The following is a 20,121-nucleotide window of genomic DNA, read 5'->3' on the forward strand; positions in this document are numbered from 1 at the left end:
TGAGCTCGCTGCTCAGCTTTGGCATTAGAAGGGGGCTTATTTATCGGGCGAATTTATGGCGTTCTGTGGGCCGTTCAATTTACGAGCCGGATTAAGTCAAAACGCCAACGTTAGCCGGATTGCCCTGGGTCACAAGACCATTTAGCCGGCGAAATTTGCTCCGATTGTGAGTGCTGTGCTGTGCTGAGCTGTGCCCGTTACAATATTAATTAGCCGCCATTAGCAGCATCACTCAACTCCGGGGCACATGCAGCACACACGGCGGAGGAAAAGTCGAAACTATCTGTAAACTCATACGTCAATGCCGCTAAATCCACTTGTCAGGAGGAACAAACGTGAGAATCGCTCCGCTCGAAAGAAGAAAAAAACAGAAACAGAGAAACTTTAACTCCAACTGAAACTGAAACAAAAACTGAAACGAACAAAAGCAAACGGCAAACGGCAAATGGATCGGGCAGCTAGGAAATATTGTCAGGCAACACTTTTAACCCCGTAGGTGTATCTCTTGGATGTATCTGCATCTTCGCTTGTATCCGTATCTGTATCTGCTGCTTGCACTGTAGCTTTTGCTTTCCCGCCGGAGAGATTTGTGGCCGGGACACCTGCAACATTTTGAGGGCCGCTTGTCGCCGTGGCAGCAAAAGACTTTTTTATGCTAAATACCGCCGCAGTTTATATTGATGACGATCCGCGGCACAATGTGATGTACCCTCGATGCAGCCATCTATCTATCTATATCTGTGCATACGTGTGAATACACATATATATGCATGTGCTAAGTATATCTCACTCTCCTGGAGAAACAACAAAAACAACAACAGAATGTGTGACAAAACACCACAAGGAATTTTAATCCCAAAATGATTGATAATCATTTGCACGAGCGGAGTCGAAAGAGAAAAAGCTCTATCACGTTCCATTTGCCTAGGTGTAAAGTCCATGGGGTATTATCAGCACCACCGCCCAACATCGTCTTCATCTCCATCTCCATCCTCATCAGCATCTCCGGCACCATAATCATCGCCTTCGAGTTCGCCTCCGTCGTCTTCATCATCATCATCTTCATCCCGAGCGGGCTTTGTTTGCTGCTAATGTTTGCACTTAATTCACCAGACAATGGGGCACGGGTGTGTCGTAGGGGAAAGCATTTTCTTTTGGCTTTTACTCGGCTACTAAATGGGCGAGGGAGGAGAAGGGGGAGGGGCGGTTGGCAAGGGGGATTGTGCCTGCCAGGGCGAAAAGTCTAAATTATGTCGTTGCCGCCTGACTGTTGCATAGGAAAATGCATCATTTTGTAAGCTTAAGAAAAGACGCTGCGCTTTTTGTGAATGGAAAACTGAGGCACTGCGAAAAATTGGTGGTCAAGAGTTATGAGTTCTTTAAATATACATTTATGTCTTTTTTCTGGGCTGCTATTTGCAAGACTATTTTATAAAATTAATTTAAATTATTAAACAGATTCCATTAGATTTGCCATACAAACTTTTTATCGTAAATTCATAGTTTCCATATTCAGTTAAAAACACTTTTTCCCATATGATGATTCAAACTTGATAGCTTAGCCATACGTTTTTAATAGCTTTCGATTAAGCAGCTGTTTTATTTCCATGCCCAAACATTTGCCTATGGCCCACACCTTTTCGGAGACCGTGTAATTTCCAACACCTCAAACTATTTAACCCTGTGAAAAATTTCCCTCTGTTCGTTTCGATTTGACGATGAGTTGAAAATGTGACAAAAGCTGATTTAAGTCATAATTTATCATGATAGGCTGGATTAGTGCGATGAATTCGACAATCGTTTATTTTTAACACGTTGCAACATCGACAATGCCAGCAGGTTGAATCGAAGCCCCTGGCTAATGTTAAAATTTATCGACTATCAAATGGTGGATGCATTGTGTGTGTCGTGCCTACTGCATTAGTTTGTGCCACTTTCGAAGTCATAACCGGCTGAAAGGAGGGATTATGACACCGCTGTGGGGATACTCTATACGAAATTAAATGTTATAGCCTTCCGAGGTAAGTCTGCATTATGCATGAATATCTTGTGTTCGGCTGGGGAAATCTCTTTCCCAACTTTGGCTTTTGGTCGGAAAAAAAGAGAACAGGACGTCTTGGCCCACAGCACGCCTTTCTGACAAATCAACCACGCCCAAAAGCAACAAAGTTGGCTCTGGCTTAAGTGTTTGTAATTGTTATGGCTGCAAACTCGTTCTTTCACTTTGGCCTGCAAGCGCGAACTTTATGGTTACACCTACCCAGCCAGCCGGAAAGCCACGGAAGATGATCATCTTTTTGTAGTGCCCCCCTACGCCCCTTTTCCCCTTTCCATCTGTATCGGGTTCTAGCGGTAAATAAAGTTTTTGGCCAACCAGCCGCGCCCAAAAAAAAAAAAAAAAAATGGCGAGAGAGACCACCTAATGAAAAGTGGCCAAGTCCGCATTTTTTGGGTGCAGTACAAGTTCAATATTAAGAAATTACAAGCCAACATGCTTGCCCCACGCATTATGCGGAAATTAATTTGAGCGTTCGCCAAATTTAATTCAATTTTTAACAGCTCTGGCCAACGCGGGATAGCACGCCCCGAAACGAAAGTTGACCCACTGGAGGATCTCGCCTTATTCGCCGGGATTGGCACTCTTTCGGCCAGTGCGAATTAAGACATAATAAAGCTGTCCCTTGGTTCAGGCCTCTTTTCGGGCCCATCCGTCAAGATTGCTCCTCTGGCTGTTCGGGGCGTGTAATTCACTTCGAACACCTTCGCCCAGACTGACGGGAACCCAGACTTGACAAGACGTCTCTGGCTTAAACGCTCTTCTCGAGAGGGGGTAATTTTTCGGCCACCAAAAGGTCGACACACTCGCGCCAACCGCAAAATATCTGGGCCGAAAGAGTCGATGTGGTGGTGGTGGTGGCGGCTTGACAAACGAGTGTCATTTATCAAAATGTGACACTATTTGCGCCAAGTCATGTGTTAACTGCACTTTATTTTATTGTTATACCCTGTGTGGGTTGTGCATGTGTGTGCTTGTGTGTGTTAACTTGGCCCACAGGAACTCCTCGAAGGGCTCTTTCTCAGTTTCGGTTACAGTCATCCGTTCCCCGAGTGCTCTCATAAAATATATATCGTAATTGAGGGTTATGCCGCTGTAGCTGTTGTTTTCTTTTCGCTTTTTTCGGGAATAAGCCAACAAGTATAGCAATCGAGTTGGCCACCGGGATGAGAAATGGCCAGATTGAGATATGGCCATGTGAGGGAGAAAAATGCTGACTGCCACCCGTGGGCCAAATTCTTCTTCTCCGATTTCGGATAAGGATTTTTCTTGATTTTATAGCTGATTTCCCACTTTGACAATTTATCAACTCAACTGTTTTAAATGTTAAGTTATTTTAGTGAGGAGAAAACTTTACCAAATATTTCGTGGCCCCAAGAAACATTTTCAGGTATGAACATTAATTGAGGAATTTTCGGGATTTTATCCCCGGCACAAAAGAAGTAATTTTTTCCTTTCCAATTTGTGGTTTTTGGGCGCGACCGGCATTTAATGCCAATACTATAAATATTATGATTATGTGGCCCGTACATGAGCGCAGTTATACATTTTGCGCGTCTGCCGCTCTTAAATGTTGTCTTTACCCAAAAAAATATATATATGAAAAAGCATGCGGAGAAAGAGCCAAAAACCAAAGACCGAAAAGTAATTTCTTGCACGACATTAATTTCTTTTAAATTACGCATAATTGAAGTACGGGCACTCGAAGTTGATCGATGGTCGATGGTCGAATGGAGAGACCCGGAGTACTCGAAACAAGTTTCTCCGCCATCCGCGTTTGAGGTGCGGTGCACAGCCCCGCCCCCTCTTCCGCCTCCTCCTCGTTGATCGGAGAGAAATTACAAAAATATTGCTTTGCCTTAATAATTTTAACATTTTTGTTGTTTTTTTTCTTTTTTGCTCAACGTTGTTTGCTTTTTTTTTCCATACGAGGGAGGCCAAGTTCCAAGTTTCTGGGGACAAGCAGGGCGACATTGACATTCGAATTGGACACCTGACAGCAGAATATCAAAGTCACTCGTAATTCGACGACTTCTTCTATTCTATCGCCCATTGAAGCCTTGGCTCTATTTTGAAATTCGATTTGATTTCGGTTCACTCTTTTCCCATTCAGCGCTCTTTGTGTTCGTGGGCTGACCTGTCAGTCGGTATGAAATTTCATATTGTTGTCGACGGAGTCTCAAAGGTATTTAGTTTTTTATTTGGGCCTGCTTTGGGGGCTTTGTTAGCGCGATAAGCGGATTTTTTATTACATCAGTTTAGTGTCACATTAGCACTGTGCCGAAGTGCGCCCATGCATTTTGCCCGACCGAATCTTCGTGGGGGCGACAGATTTGTATATCGAAGCCAAGCCATTGAATGGAATGGCAGATCTTTTGTATTTTTTTATGGCCACAACTCACCGAGCTCAACAAGTTCTTCCGCCATCCCCATCCCAATCCGAATTCGAATCCGAATCTTAATCTGCATCGGGATCTCAACTCTGCCTGCAGCTCTTTGCCACACGTACGAAAACGCATCTGCATCCTCTGCCAGTCGAATCACATAAAATCTTTCAGCGGAACCCAGGGAACTTATGAATTTCTTAATTTTTGCAAAAACTCACTCGCACCGAGAGGAGCTGCTCTGGTCTTTTTTATGGCATTTCGTTTCGCCGCGATACTATCAGTTATTTTCGTTTCAGGTTTGGTCTTTAAATTGTCTCGAATCCAGTGGTCGGTGGGTCGATTCACCGCATGAATCATAAGGCAGTTAAAAGCGAATTCCTAAATGTTCGTTTACGTTACTTAATCTACGGGGTCAACGTATTTGGCACTTGTAACCTAATTTCGTTGCACGTGAAATCAGCTTATAATTGTAAATCAAAGGGGTTAAGTTTGTAAGATTTTTGTTTCAATTTGCCCAATCCAACTTGCATTCTAAAAAAAGTCAAAATTGTGGAGACATCAAAATGGTAATACTAGTGAGCTGTTGCTATTATTTTAGCCTGCGCGTTGGATCCATTATAGCTGGTGTATGGCTGATGTTTTACTACTCATTGTTCACATACTTCATGTACTACCAATTGAAACGTTCTACGAAAGCGATACTTAACGAAGAAACTCACAAATTCGAAAAGGAAACAACTTCATTTTGGGTGATGATCATTTCATTTTTTGGAATGGCCGTGTTAAGTTTAGTTTTGGTAATCGGAGCCTATTGGGTAATTTTGAATTGACTTTAACAAAACTCTTCTTATGCGCTTCCTTTATAGAGGAAAAAATGGATTGTTTTCCTGTTTTTGCTGGGACAGATTGTTCCGATATCTGGGGAATTATACTATTTGCTGGTGGCTTTACTCTTAGGCATTAATTTTGAAAGCTGTGTACTGTATTTTCTTCCATTTTGTAAGTAAATTCCAGTTCATTAGCAGATATATGTTTCTAATCAAACTACTATTTACAGTGCTTCTGCTCTACATCGATCTGTTAGTTGTCTCCTATTGGCTAGAGTTGAGAAGTTCAAAGAAGCGAATATCTGTTTCAGTAATAAATGTAGAATATTGACATTATTTTGCGAAATAATCATAAATAAATTAATTTCGTGCAAGAAGAATCATTTTCGCTAAGAAGAATCATTTGAACATTTTATTCGGCTGAACATTTTTATGCGTTTTTATGTGACTTAAAATCACATACTTCTTTTTCCGGTAGAACACACATAAGACAGCGATAAGGTTGGCTGACTTGAGAGCAGGAAAACATGTCAAGAAATAAAAACAAAAATGATTTATCATAATGGGAGTTGCGGCCTGAGCCGGGGCCCAATTCGGAATTGGAATCGGAGTTGGAGATGGAGTTGGAGTTGAAGTTGGAGCCTGAGCTCCCAGCGGCGTTGCCTAAACGGGCGATAACGGCCAAAACGAAGACGGCATGCGGCTGCTGATGGCGACGAACGAGAAGATATCGGGCCCAGAACGAACGGTGCGTCTGGATGTCAACTCTTCATATAAAAATTAACGAAATATAAATTAAAAAATATGCCCTACCTCTCTGCGCTGCGCGATGAAATAAAAACCAGAAATTTTTGTTTCGGCTGCGCTCGTTCTGTGTACGCTTTTGGTTTTGTTCCCTTTCCCGGCTGGCGATTTACGAGTATGTCCCTTCTGGTTTCGAGTTACGCCTGCGCAACAATGTTGCTGGCGCACAGAGAGAAAAAAGTACCTCAAACCAAGCTAAATTACTGAAAAGATCAAAAATGTTATATATACTTAAAACATTAAATTAAGAATAAAGTATAAATAAAAGTGGATAAAGGTCAAAATATTTTATATGAATATAGCATGTACTAAAACAAGTACAAATAGTATCGAACTATATTGTTTTCTATTCCCCAAAAATCCTGTTTTTAACCGAATTAGAAATATTAAATAGTTTCCGATCAGAATTTCTTTCCGTGCAGGACCCAAAAAACCCACATCGAGAATTATGAATTAGCCGCTGTCTGCGGACTTATCGAGCGAATGGATCGCTGCGTTTAAGGCTTTATCTATGGCCCAGTGCATTTTTATCTAATGGAGGCAGCTTCTCCACATTGATTGGGGTTCCGTTCGTTCGGGGCTCGGGTTTCATTTCTGACTTATGACAGGGTCGTATCGTCGCAGCCTTGCGCTCTGATAGCTTCATAAGTCGCGATAAGGCCGGATCCGAGTCCGAATTCGTATCCGAGTGCGCTAATTGCTAGCAAAACTGGCGGCGCCAGCGGAATCAAGGGACTCGGTTCGATTGGCTGGATGGGAGTGTCTCTGACAGATTTCAGGTGCCGTATCACCTGCTTGTTATCGCCAGACAAATGCATTTTGCAAATTATTAACATATGTGGCGGCTGTTACACGAACGGGCCAACACCAACCAGCAGCAGCGGCAGCAGCAGCAGCGGCGGCGGCAACAAGCTTGTGCAGATACAGATACATTTGTATCTGACGCCAGTGGGTTGGATGCCGGCTCTGGATTTCGCCGGGGCTCTGCGGCTAATTGATGTCTGTGCACAAAACTTGATTTATTTCTATTAATAAAGCCCCCATGCAAACGGTAGTTTGTCGGTTCGGAGGAACGGACTCGATTCGGTCAGATGGCAATACATTTTTGGCTGCCTTATTCGGTTCGAAACGAGGTGCCCGATGGAAAATGGGAAAGCGCCAGATAGACAATAATACGAAAATGTTCCCATCGGCCGTTGGCTTGGGTTCTCCATTAATAACAGAGGATTTGCCAATTTCCAATCGGGGGGCCAATAAATTGCTTGTTTAGCCACAATTACACACGTGAACAGACGCCGAAAATGGCCGGCCAACAAATGCAGGCAACATCAGAAATAATCTGGCTAAACTTGTTACCGCTGTTGTCGATAGAAATCACATAAAAACTCGGTTGCACAAATTTTAACACCGATTTTAATCGACGCATTGTGGAGCGGGAGAGCGCACAGCGGCAGAAAAGTCATTGAGTCCCGCCGATATTCCGACCAACGCCGACACTTTATGGCCAGCTTTTTGGTGGTAATTACCAGCCGGCAGCAGTTCCGGTGATTCGGTATTTGTGTGTGTGCTTGTGTGTGTGTGGTTGTGTTCGAGGCTTGGCAATGCAAACTATAATTTTGTTATAAATTATTGATATGTCAAATCAAATTCGCAGCCACTTTTCTGCTGGCCGGAGTTGAGCCCAAGATTTATGATCTGCAATTTGAGTTGGTGGGAGAGATTGGGAAATTTCGGTATGAGCTGAATGGGAGTTTATCATGTTTTAAAGTTTACTTGAATTCCGATTCTTTTTTTTTCAAATTTTGAATTTTATAAAAGTAATATATGTCAGATTTGATTTTATGGCATTTTATGAGCTTATAATATTTTTATTTCAATTTTGCCCGACCCAACTGGCATTCTATGAAAAGTCAAAATTTTAGAGACCTAAAATGGTAAGAGTGGTAAGCTGTTGCTATTTTTTCAACCTGCGCGAAGGATGCTTTATAGCTGGTATATGGCTGGTATTGTACTATTCACTATTTACATATCTTATGTATTACCAAGAGAAGCATTCTACGAAAGCGAAATTTAATGTAAGAACTCAGAGATACGACAAGGAAACATATCCTTTTTTGGTGCTGGGCACAGTATTTATCTTATTGAGCTTAATAAGTTCATTTTTGGTAATTGGAGCCTATTTGGTAATTATGAATCGACTTTAACTAAACTTTTCTTATGCATTTCCTTTATAGAGGAAAACCTGGCCTATTTTACTATTTTTGCTGGGACATATTATTCCGTTATCTGTGAAATTCTTTTATTTGCTGGTTGCCATAATTTTTGGTATTAATTTTGAAAGCACTGTAATGTATTTATTACCATTTTGTAAGAAAACTTCAGTTCACTAGTGGGCATCTATTTCTAACCAAACTACTATTCACAGTGCTTCTGATGTATATCGATCTGATCGCTTATTCCTTTTATCATGAATTGAAAGGTACAAGAAGGAAAACATCTGTGTCATTAATACATGTAGAATATTGACATTATTTATCTAAATTATCGTTTATGAATTAATTTTGTGTATTTGCAAGTTGAGAAGAATCGTTTAAACATTTTATTTGGCCAACAATTTTTTTTGCTTCTTTATGTGATCTTTTCTTTCAGAAAGAAAATTCCAGAGTCCAAGATTTGCTTACACTAAATTCGTAGTCAGTGCTTAATCCAAACAAAATACAAAATCAATTAAGTAAGTTGACTAATTTGACAATTGCATTTTATATTAATTATAATATCTAAGGAAGGTCAAATTGCATTATATCAATGGAAACAGTTGCTTGATGGCTTAAATAGCTTGTGAATTTTGGAGAAACTTACAAAACTTTGCCAGTGACCCTCGTGTGTAGACGCAAATACTTTTGGATGAGGAAAGACTTGGTCCAGCAAGACAGATTACGATTGCGATGTCTGCGGCCGGCGGACATGTACAACACTTAGCTCTACAAGGCGTTGCGGAAAATACGCAGCGCTTTTCCCTGCTTTGCCGGCATGAAATTTTCCGCCGAGTTACCTCATGTTTTGGCCTGGGCCCCGCCGCGTGCTTTTATTTCCCTCTTGACATAACTGGAGCGTTTTGGGCATAGCACAGTATGCAAAGCAGCCGCCTCAACCTGATTTGGCAGCCCGTCGACCCCACTTGGGCGCTCTGTCTAACAAAATGCCCGGCCGCTTGTCTCGGCCATTTGCATTTCGATCTCTGGCGGCTAACTGGCAACTGGCAACTGGCCGGGCCAGGCCAAAACAAATCCTATCGTAATAAAAGTTTTCGGCACAAAATTACAAGCTCAACTCAACTAAGCGAGGCGGGGGAGGACATGTGGACTCGGACATGGGCTGTATGTGTACCAGAAGGCAGTGGCGATCCAGGTCCGCATTCGCAGCAGCAGTTGAACCACATTAGACTTTCACTTTTCGGCCGCACAAATGGCCATTTGGTCGTTTTAGCCGGCCGACTGAGCTTTAAATTTATGTTGATTGGCCGACTTGGCTCTTTGGTTAAATGTTGTTAAATTGTTTTCCGCCGCAATGACATGTTTTGACAAATGGCGCGCGGTTTCCCTAAATGCATTAGGCACCGGAATACTTGTTGACTTGTCATTTGAATTCTTACTGAAATTGTTTTCCCGCCGCAAGAGTCCGGTTCTTGGAACACGAGATAATAAATCCGGGGATTAAGTTTTTCTTTTTTATGCATCCCATCGGTCGTAAAACATTGGGTCCTTTGACAATGCCGAAACGGAATGGCCCACAAATAAATACTAATAAACCATCGAGCAGGACACGAGAGTTTGGTGATTGGCCTGTTAGGCCATCCTTCCTTTCTCGTACTACATAAATTTCAATATTTATGGCGAACAGCAACACATGGCCAGGATAAACATCCAGCGGCTGAAAAAGAAAAAGTAAGAGCAGTTTGGAATTGCGAGTTGGATTTGTGGGCGTTTGACAAGGAGTCAGCCGCTGCTGGGCGTAACCCAAATAGAGGCGTTGACGCCCGGCGACCGTTTACTCGTTTACTGGTTTACTCTTTTCCCGGCGACCCATCTCGTTTCTGGCTAACTAACGGCCGGCCAAAAGGATCGCATCGGGGAACAAAGAAACCAGAGCGTTGCGCAAAAGGCCCGGGAATCGTCGTAAATCGCAGCGACATAAATTCAGTGCACTTTTTGACGTTTTGCCTGCCTCTCGACTCGATTCTCTCGCTTTTGCTGGGAAACCTGGTTACCTGGCGCACCTGACACAAATTTTCCCTGCTCCCGGTTTTCCTCCGCTAATCTCTGTAAACAAATCACTGACGTCCTGCCATGTCCTTGGGGACGTGTTGGTTTAATTGCTGCCAGACGTCGAAATTTATGAGCATCAATAAAGTGTCAACTTTTGTGCGAGTGTGTGTGTGGTGTGTGTATGGTGTGTGTGTGCTGCCAAAGCGAAAAACGGGCAGAATAAATGCGCTTCTGGTTGTAAATCATCTCGGCGCGGCTTTCCAGGAAACTAGTCCCTCGCTCTGGGACTCTGGACTCTCCTTCTTCTTCCCCCGCTGATGCTTAACTTGGCCGAAACACGCTAGCCGGGCCAAGAGGCAGCCATTCAGCCAGCCAGACAGCGAACTGCCAAGAGATGGGCGAGTTTTGGCATTTGCATTTCAATTGAAGCGAGTAATTAATGTATCGCATATCTGTAGAATTTTAATTGCCAAGTCAATGCACTCAGGGCCCAGAGCCAGATCAGATGCATCTGAACCGAAATACACTGGCCAACAGCGGAACACGAACATCGGTTTCGGGCCAATGCCACACGGTACACAAAAAATTATTTGTCTTATTTTTGTACTTTTTACACTGTAGTAAAAAGAGTTGTCCCAAAACTTTTTATTCTATTAAAAACTAAATATGTGTGAGGGATACAATTTTATAAAATATAATTTACATTGAATTTAAAGTTAGTAAAGAAAGCAGCTCTGTTAAAATATAAATTCTTTTGTGGTAGATTTTAGAAAAGATTTTGTAGTCTTACTTTAATCTAATCTTTTAAAGGGAAAGAGTTTAAATTTATGTATTACTAGGTATTTGGCAAATCTTTTATTAAAAATTTCAAGAAGTTCTTAATATTTTCACAAAATGTTAAACCAGTTCTTGATTTTTGTTCTGTGCACCCACTGTGTTGCAGAAATACCGTGCTGTAAGAGTCGCGCGTGTGGCCCCGTCACGTACCGCTTTGCTAAGCCTCACAATGCCAGCTGCCGCACAGAAGAACCTCGACAATTAAAATATGAAAGGGTTCCTCCATGGAGCCGGGCATTCTTGTCCGGTAATCGAACAAAACCGCAGAGCCCGGGCGGCGAACCTCACCGAACTGGCCGAAATCCTCGTCATAAATAGCGTGGCCAAAGCCCGGCGATCCCTCCCCCCAGAACCGCACTGCATATAGTATATAGTATGTAGTATTTGTGGAACCCGACGGGGTAAAAATGGGAATTGGAAAACAAACGCTGCACGTGATGATTGCATCATTGTGTCAGCTTAGTACGTGCTCTGCAACGGGCTTGTCATATAAAAAATGACACACAATTCCCGGCATTCCATGCAGTCCCAGTGTTCCATGGAGTTTGTCCAACCGAAAACCCATCGCTCCATCTTTCCGCATTAGAAGCGATTGCGAGTTGTGTGTGATTTTTGCATTTTGGACAGATGTTTGGCGAAATTCGTGTATAAAAAAACGAGAACTCTGTGTTGATCCAACACGTGGTGAGGTCTTTTGCCAGCAGAACAACACAGTTGGCACTTGTGTCCAGGGACAGAAAGACAATGGGGAGATCATGGGATTTATCCGGATTTGTGGGCTAATTTGCAGGGGAAGTTGCTAAAATGCGACAAAACTATTTGTCAAAAAAGGCAATTAATGCTGTGAAAGAAAAATGTGGCTTCATTTTTTGTTGGTTTAATTCCATTTAAAATAATTCTAGATTTTTCTTTTATTTTAAATTCCATTTAACCATTCTCACGCCAACATTCATTGACGCCTCGAAGTCTGGTTTAAAAAAGGCCAAATGACTCATAGGCCCTATAACCCTGGCCAGAGAATTGTTATTCAAGTTATTGCGCTTCCACAGAAACGATGACCGATATCCGCCTTATTGTTATGCAAAATCCGGACATAGAATTCATAAAGGGCAATATTAAAAACGCATAAAACTGGGGATTCGGAGCAGAGACCGATTGTATCCCGGCCAACTTTCGCCTGCCGGTCACACAAAGCCCGGCATTATATGATTCGTTTTTTTTCGGGATCCACAAAAGGGCAGCCGAAGCGAAGAAGAAGAGGTTTTTTCATATAATTTATGAGAAATGCGCGCATTAAACTTCATTAGATCGAAATTTAAGGCAGCGACCGAGGCATTTGGGGGCCCATAAAAAACGCAGAACATAAAAGTATCTTTCGCTTTTTGTTTGCAATTAGTTCGACGGCAGCGCGCAGAAGCCGCATAAAAAAAAGTGGAGCTGCAGTTCATTGAGGAAGCATCGAGGAAATATCAAAGGCGCAGCAGCGAAGGCGGCCACATAAATTTATTTTTAAAGAAATGCCGAAGAAATGCACCACCAACTGCGTCATTGTTGGCGGTTGCATTTGTCAAGCCACCGCTGCACATATCCACATATCCACCGATCCTCCGATCCACCGATCCACTTGCTCCCAGCGTGAGTTTCTCCCCACCGCCGAAATTGAAATTAAAATATTTTGGTAGTTTATGTGCTGCTGGAAGCTGCGAGCTGCTAGCTGGGAAACGGGGAACTCCCATTAAAAACTCTAGCCGCTGGGGAGGTGTTGCCACCATTGGCAGCCATGTGTAAACATTTGGCCGCCCTGTCAAAACTAATTTGACTGCCGATGCCTCTTCTACTTATCTGCTACACATGAAAAAGTTTCGATATTTATTAATGACAGTTTCTAACTTGATTAAAAGAAGTAACCATAAACATAACATTGAAGTCTTATAAAGAATTTATATTTCTTAAAGGAGAAACGTAAAAGCTTCATTTACTTTAAAAGTAAAGTAGAGTTCAGTAAACCAATATTAGTGGTGCGTCAATGAGTGCTTTATTCTCTTCTATATAAGACTTTTTGTACCAATAAGGTGGGAAGAAAGGTAATTATTTTTTGAATATGAGCTTTAAACATGGTTTTTTGCCGTGCAGCGTGGGCTTGGGAGCAAGTGCCTGTTGCCCGTGTGCGTGATCTCGGCCAGCGCTCCTCCGGCTCACACTTGATGGCGCGAAGTGTTGAAAGTGTCGTAAATTTCATTGCCATATGCGGGAATTGGAGCTGAGAGCTGGGAGCCCCCTTCAGATGTGGCCGCATGTGGAGGGCCCTTGGGCGGCCCGTATGCAAATGGCATCTAGGAGGCGGCCACTTCAGCTCCGTCTCCATCTTCATCTCCATCTGCGGCTTCAACTTCAACTTCAAAATGCAACTCCGACTCGAGCACGCTGCCACGTTCCGAACAATTTTTCACGCTACCTAAACACACGCGTTTCCCTCTCGATTCGACCTTGACCAATTCGCGGCGTGAAGCGGGCCATAAAATCAATTGAGAAAATTGTGATGTTTTGGGAAAGTTTGTCACTCCGGATAGGAACGGAAAGTATCTGCGGATGTGGACCTCCTGTGAGGCGTGTGTCGCGTCAGGCAAATTAACTGTCTGGAAATATCCAGGGATAACCTTCGATTTGTCATGCTCGAGTGACCGCTGACGTTTTGGTTTAGCCGGAAACTGGTAGATCTGCCTCCGTATCTCCTATGAGAGAACCCTCCATCGAATGGCTGTAAATCAGGAAAGGTGAATCCAGGGGGAGGCAGACACACGCCCTCTTTTGTTCCGGTGGCGCGTGCTGGCCGTATTTTACGGGAATTCGCGGAACTCCTTTACCTGTTGCCCGGCAACAAGTGTACAACTAGCAGCCATTTTGCTCCCAAAGCCAAAGCCATCCGGCTGAGAGCCTGTGAATGGACGGACCGCAAATCGGGCGAAGCCAACCTTGGAGACTTTCGTGAGGAGCTCGCTGCATCCCAGGATCCATCGCGTAAATTGTGGCAGACACTTAAGACCCGAGACAAGATTAAATGCTAAATTACGTTAAGGCGGCGCAGATAAGCTGGCTGGAACCCTTGCCACTCGGGAGTGCCAGGGCCCGTGTCCGGGCCAAGGTGATAATGATAAGGAAATGAAATCGCGCTGAGTTCGCCGGCGACGCGATTGCAGAATGCAACGCCGACTCGCAGAATGGGACGCGGCACTATCTGAGCGCATATAAAGTACGAAAACTGATGCGTGGCATAAATTATCAACAAGTACAGTGGGGTTTCACTTCAATATCTAACCAACAAACTGTGGGAAGTTCAAAAAGAAGGTCCTAAAAAATATAAAAAGAATATAATACTAATGTTACGAAAACTAAAAAACTACTTAAGTAAATCCTGTTTAAAAAAATATTATGCATAGTACATTATTTTAATTGATTTTCGAAAAAAGTGATATATTTTATTTTTTCCCTTTGAATTTTACATTCAAAAACAACTCTTAAAAGCCGGTAACGTGATATGTTACAGTTCTAAATGAAATATTTACAACAGTTTTCACCTGAGGAAAGCGGCTATCTATAATCTCAAAAGGCCTTTAGTTTCGTTCATATTTTTTTCTCCCACAAATCCTGCCTTTTTCCCACTGCCCATCAGCATTTCAGCATGACGCTATCTGTGCGATGCTCGCCAGTGTTCATGCCTTCAGTAATGCACTTGAAACAAAATCACAGTCGGCATCGCTATCAACATCATGCTGGGAAATGTCCGTGCCCCCTGCCACCTTTACTGATACACAGTGAAAAAAAATTAGAGCTGTTTCGAATAGAAAAAATATTATTTAACTAACTAAGGTTAAATATGTCAAAAAATGAGGTTTTAAAACCAGTCATTCTCTAAGAAAAGTATTTATTAATGTTAAATGGTAACTTGTATACCTACCTCAACTATTTTAAAATAAATTCTGTACTGTGTACCTGGCTCGTCTGGCTTGTGACCCAAGACGCGACTGATAAGCGAAATTGATTTTCGCAATTATTTTTAGCATAGCTCGGAAAATGCCTGGAAAATGTGTCAAATGACGACGACCTCATAATTTTATGATTAGTTGAAGTGCTTGTTAGTGGGCAGCAGCATCCAGCCGCTTGTTTCTCCTTTTCCCGCTTCCCGCAGGCTGCCTCGATTGTCGGCAACATCATCAGTGCGGCATCAGCAACACGTACGCACACTTTTCACACAAGCCATTGGACCTGGACTTGGATTCACTTCAGTTGAGGAGGAGTCAAGCGGGGATCGGTTGGCTTGGCCGGGCCAAAAAAGACCGCCGAGCCGACTCTCCGTGATAAATTGCAATGATAGCAAAAGTACTTGACTGGTGCTCTGCTGCGGCTTTCAGCTCTGTCTGCTGTTGCAAAAAAAAAAAAACAAAAATCGGAAAAATAAAACGAAACATTTTTTGGCAGACGTGTCCCCGGCGCAGAAAGGCTGAAATTAACCGCCGGCAACATCGCGAGAACGCTTCGTGTTGCATGTAAGCCGGCCAGTGCCAGTGCCAGTGCCAGTGCTTTGCCAGTCAGTCAGCGGTCGAAAGATGATATATCCGAAAATTCCATATAATGACTGCCGGCTGCAGCAATAACGGCAAGTACAAGTACAAGTACCCAAAGCGCATTAGAAACTGCAATACTGCAGAGCCGCAGACATGGGAACTATTTTCACGCTCAGTTGCAATCTGTCAATGCCGTTCGCCACACCGAGTCATGGCAGCAGCAGCAACAGCGACAGCATCACCAATAGCAACAACAGCAACAACAAGAGCAACCAGCAACACCAAGAGCAACCAGCAACACCAAGAGCAACTGCAACAGGCACGACACCTTTCTGTGGCCCGTTGGTGTTGCTGCAACGCCCCGGCACGCTGGCCACTCGGCCAACAACGAAGCAATGAACCAGCCAACCTACCAACCAACCAACCAACCATCCAACCAAACAGCCAGCCAGCCAGGCGCGCTGATATATCAAAGCCAAGCCATCATCATCTTATTAAAGAGTGCCAACTTAATTTGCTTCTCCATGTTGCTAGACAAGTTGTTGCCGGTGTGTTCTTCTGTTGCTGTTGCTGAGTTGCTGTTGCACCGTGGTGTTGCTGTTGCTGTTGCCGGTGCACCGGTCAAGGTGTTGCTGAGGGGCGTTGCTGAAGACAGTTAGAAATGGGAAAGACAAGTCCCAGCTTCATCAATAAACCGAAGCTGCAATATCCTTGCCAAATGAGGGAAATACTGAGGCAACATTAATCAAATGAAGGGATTTATTCAACATGCTAAGTGGCTTAATGGAACTAATTTTATTTGCAAGAAAGTGCTTACTTTTTCCCCTTATTTATTTATGGTTTAGTTGTTCGGTTGTGCGTGTGCCAAAGAAAGGAGTGAAATTCCTAGCTGGAATCTCAGGTTCTTCGGGGCCACGACACTCCACCCACCAGCAGTTCACTCAACACCTTTTGGGCTGCCGCGGCTCAGAGCTATAATTAATAGATTATCATCGACAACATTTTAAATTCGCATTAAACTTGCCAGCGCGCCAAATTGCAGCGCCAAAGTGGAAAATGGCAAACTATTTTCTAGCAATTTTTTCTCCCGCTTCGTTATGTTCCCTATTTTTTTGTTGTTGCTGTTGCTGCTGTTGTTGTTGTTGTTGGCTCTTTTGCCAGCTTTTGCCATTTTCCAGCTCAGCATTATTCTTTTGACTGCTGTTCGCTTTGGTCACATACGCGGAAGTGATTTTTCCACTCCAATGACGTCGTCATCCACGTTGTTGCAGCCCGATGTTGCTGCTGCTGCTGCTGCTGCTGCTGCTGCGGTTGTTGTTGCAGCAACAGGTTGTTCTTGGGGGTGTCCGTCGATGTTGTTGGCTCACGTGCTGCGACCCGAACAACTTCTGCCTTTTGTAATCCCCTCTCCGGAGTTGCTATTGATAGACAAGATCGATGTGGTGTTGCTGTGGCTATTGCTATTGCTTTTGCTATTCCTATTGCTTGTTAGTTAGTCAGTGGTCTTTGATTGCGAAAAATGTTTTTGTGGCTACGCCCTTGGAACGAATTTCTCTTAGTTGCGGCCTTTTATGTGTGAAATGCGAACGGGAACGGGAATCTCTTCGGGGCCTTTTGACAGGATGCTGGATGCCGAATACCCAAGGCGTTGGCTTTCCGCACGAGCTGCGCCAACTCAATATTTGCCAAAGAAATTAACGTGATTGGGCTCATTAAGCAGTCAACTTATTTAACCTCGCCACATAAAAAAGCGTTTCGTGTTTAATAAGCAAATATCAACACCTCGCCGAGGTGCATAAGCATATTAAGTTTTGCAAAAGTAAAAAACAAAGGCAAAAAACCAACTCAACAACTCGGACTTTCTGTCATCTGGCTGGTCATACAAAGCAATCAGCAAAGAAAACAATGCCCAACGGAAGATGATAATGATGACGGTGCTGATGACTTGGGTAAATATAAGTTTTCAAGATCAATGTTTATTTACCCGGTGTATGGCCGAAACTGCATTATTGGCAGCATATTCCGCCGGGAAAAAATGAGCAGGGGAAAACAAACAATGAGCAGCCAGCTTTGGGACACGCAATTGCAATTAATGGTAACCGAAAACCGATGGGAGATGAGACGCCATCAAGTGTGTGCGGAAGGCGTCGCTGCACGCACACACTCGTAGCTGGACCGAAGATGCACTCAGAAAAAAAAGGACACTCTAAAGGAATTACCAAGAAAATAAATAAGGATTTTTAGTTAATAAATGTAATTTTATGATTACTTCTATAAATATGTATTGTGTAACTATTTTATACAGGTGAAGAATTTCTTTTAAATGAATTTATTTTTAGTGTAAGAGTCTGAAAAAGATACAGCTGAGATGGATTTTTCTCGAGTGCTTTGGCGACGCGTTGCGGTTGCTGCCTGAAAATTAAGACGTCAAGTCTTCGGCGGAAAATGTCTATGAAATATAAACAACGGCTTTGATGACGTTGTTGCTGATGATGATGAGTGTCACGAAGGCAAGTTCAATGGCCAAGGATACGGCGGACGGACCTGCTAAACAATGGCCGGCAATTGCGTGCCACATGCAGCATCAACATCAACAGCAGCAGCAACAGCAACTGCAACTGCAACAATATGAGATGCTGATTAGGCTGCTGGTCAGCCAAGGTTTCAAGTCTCAGTCGCAGACACAGACACGCATGCCCATAAAAACGTTAAATGCATATTGGAAAAAATAATGATGACAGTTGCCTAACTAAGCCAGACAGTCAGGCAATGCAACAGTCAACAGCCAACAGCAACATCAACAGCAACATCACCAGCATCAGCAGCAGCAGCAACAATTGCACTCGCAGCAAGACACTTAACAAATTAAGATGCTAGGCTTGTATCATAATGAAGCATCGGCACTAATCAGCAAGGAAATGGATTGCAAGTAAAACATAATACACCTAATAAAATATTAATCAACATGTTTTACACAGAGACAAAAAAGCAGGGGATCTTAAGACCACATACATACAGTTTAATGAATATTCATTGTTCAAAATAATAAAACAATTAAATACGTTTTAAATAATTATTACCTCAAGTAATATTTAATTTAGACTTTGGTTAGCAACTATGGAAAATCTATAACAAAATTTAATTACCAATTAATGCATGACCATTTATTGCTGAACACAACTTGAAAGTATTTATGTTCAGGCAAACACATATTTATATTATTTTGTATACTAACCATTAGTGATTTCAGTTGTTTTAGAATCCTTTGTTTTCTATAGTATTTCTGGTTGTATTCTCTCTCTGTAACAACTTGCAACTTGTTTGAGCTGACAAGCCTTCGCATTAACTCAACTTTCAGCCGTGCCGTGTGTGGTTCTAAGTCGCTGTTGTTCAGTGTAATTGAAGCTGAAATTGCCTGCACCTTATGTCACATTACGACAACGTTGACAATGCTGATGCCGGGATGCTGAGAATTGGGTCAGTTGGGGCTCATGTCAAGGTGTTGTTGCCGTGGTTTCAGTTGTTGTTCCTGCGACTGTTGTTGCTGCTGCTGCTGTTGTTGCGGCTGTTGCTGTTGCAGTTGCAGTTGCATTTCCACTGGCTGCTGACGGAGCTGTCAGAGGCAAGAGACAAGTGACTAAGCTGCATCTTAATGGCTGAAAGACAAGCGTACAAGGCAAACAACACAAACGCAAACGCAATCGCAGGAGAGGAAAGTCTTGTGCAAACAATTGCAATTGTCTCATTAGCGAGCCAGAACAAGGCGTCTCCCACTCGATTGCCAGATGCATTCGCAATGCCATAGTCGCATTCGCATTCGCAGGTCGTAATTAATTTGCGTCTCGTAATGATTTCTCTACATTGTTTCTCGCACAGCACTGTCGCATTTGCATAATTGTCTCGCACGGTTCAGGGCTGTCGGATGTGGAAAGACCGACCCACATGTGGGTGTTTTCGAGCCGAAACAATCTGGCTTGCAGCGCTATCTGGCCGGGCTAATTTCGCCATTGCCACTCGCAACTAGCCACGATTAATCAAGCGGCTAAAACAACAACTGCCGTCTGCAGCAGCGGCGGATTACTCACATGGACCGCGCCCACAGTCCCCCAATCCCCAATCATCTGGGCAAAAAACAAATGCCGGCGAAACACATACAACATATCAACTCTGTTTGTTTTCCTTTGGGGCTCTGCTGCTTTTCGCAGCATTTTTGCACTCGCACTGTAATTGATCATGTTCGCGGCCGCCTGGTATCCGTATCTAACAATTGAGCTCGTAAATTTGCCGCCTGGCCAACAGGAAGTTATGGCTAGAAAATGGCCCGCTTTTCGTACTCTGCATAACCATTAGCCTGTTTACGCTGTTTACCCGGCCAGATAATCA

The 20,121-nt window shown here is 43.2% G+C and overlaps 1 protein-coding gene and 1 long non-coding RNA gene across 8 annotated transcripts; both read left to right on the top strand.

Moving 5' to 3' along the window:
- Positions 1-4,973: 4,973 nt before the first annotated feature.
- LOC108094816 lies at positions 4,974-5,648 on the top strand. Of its 2 annotated transcripts, none has more exons than XM_017195587.1 (3): positions 4,974-5,258; positions 5,310-5,442; positions 5,501-5,648. In XM_017195587.1, exons 1-3 carry the CDS (start codon positions 5,007-5,009, stop codon positions 5,599-5,601), a joined length of 486 nt encoding a protein of 161 aa, XP_017051076.1. In that variant the 5' UTR covers positions 4,974-5,006; the 3' UTR covers positions 5,602-5,648. The 2 variants fall into 2 exon arrangements, with proteins under 2 accessions (XP_017051076.1, XP_017051077.1); XM_017195588.1 differs by having other exon boundaries at positions 4,974-5,240.
- Positions 5,649-7,917: 2,269 nt separating this feature from the next.
- Positions 7,918-9,376, top strand: LOC108094786. Of its 6 annotated transcripts, none has more exons than XR_001771572.1 (5): positions 7,918-8,257; positions 8,309-8,441; positions 8,500-8,553; positions 8,724-8,805; positions 8,857-9,376. It is a non-coding gene; the product is annotated as an uncharacterized LOC108094786 (long non-coding RNA). The 6 variants fall into 6 exon arrangements; XR_001771576.1 differs by having other exon boundaries at positions 8,861-9,376; XR_001771573.1 differs by having other exon boundaries at positions 8,728-8,805.
- The last annotated feature ends 10,745 nt before the right edge of the window (positions 9,377-20,121 follow it).

This window comes from Drosophila ficusphila, unplaced genomic scaffold (genome assembly GCF_018152265.1).
Source record: "Drosophila ficusphila isolate 14025-0441.05 unplaced genomic scaffold, ASM1815226v1 contig_414, whole genome shotgun sequence".
NCBI lineage: Eukaryota > Metazoa > Arthropoda > Insecta > Diptera > Drosophilidae > Drosophila > Drosophila ficusphila.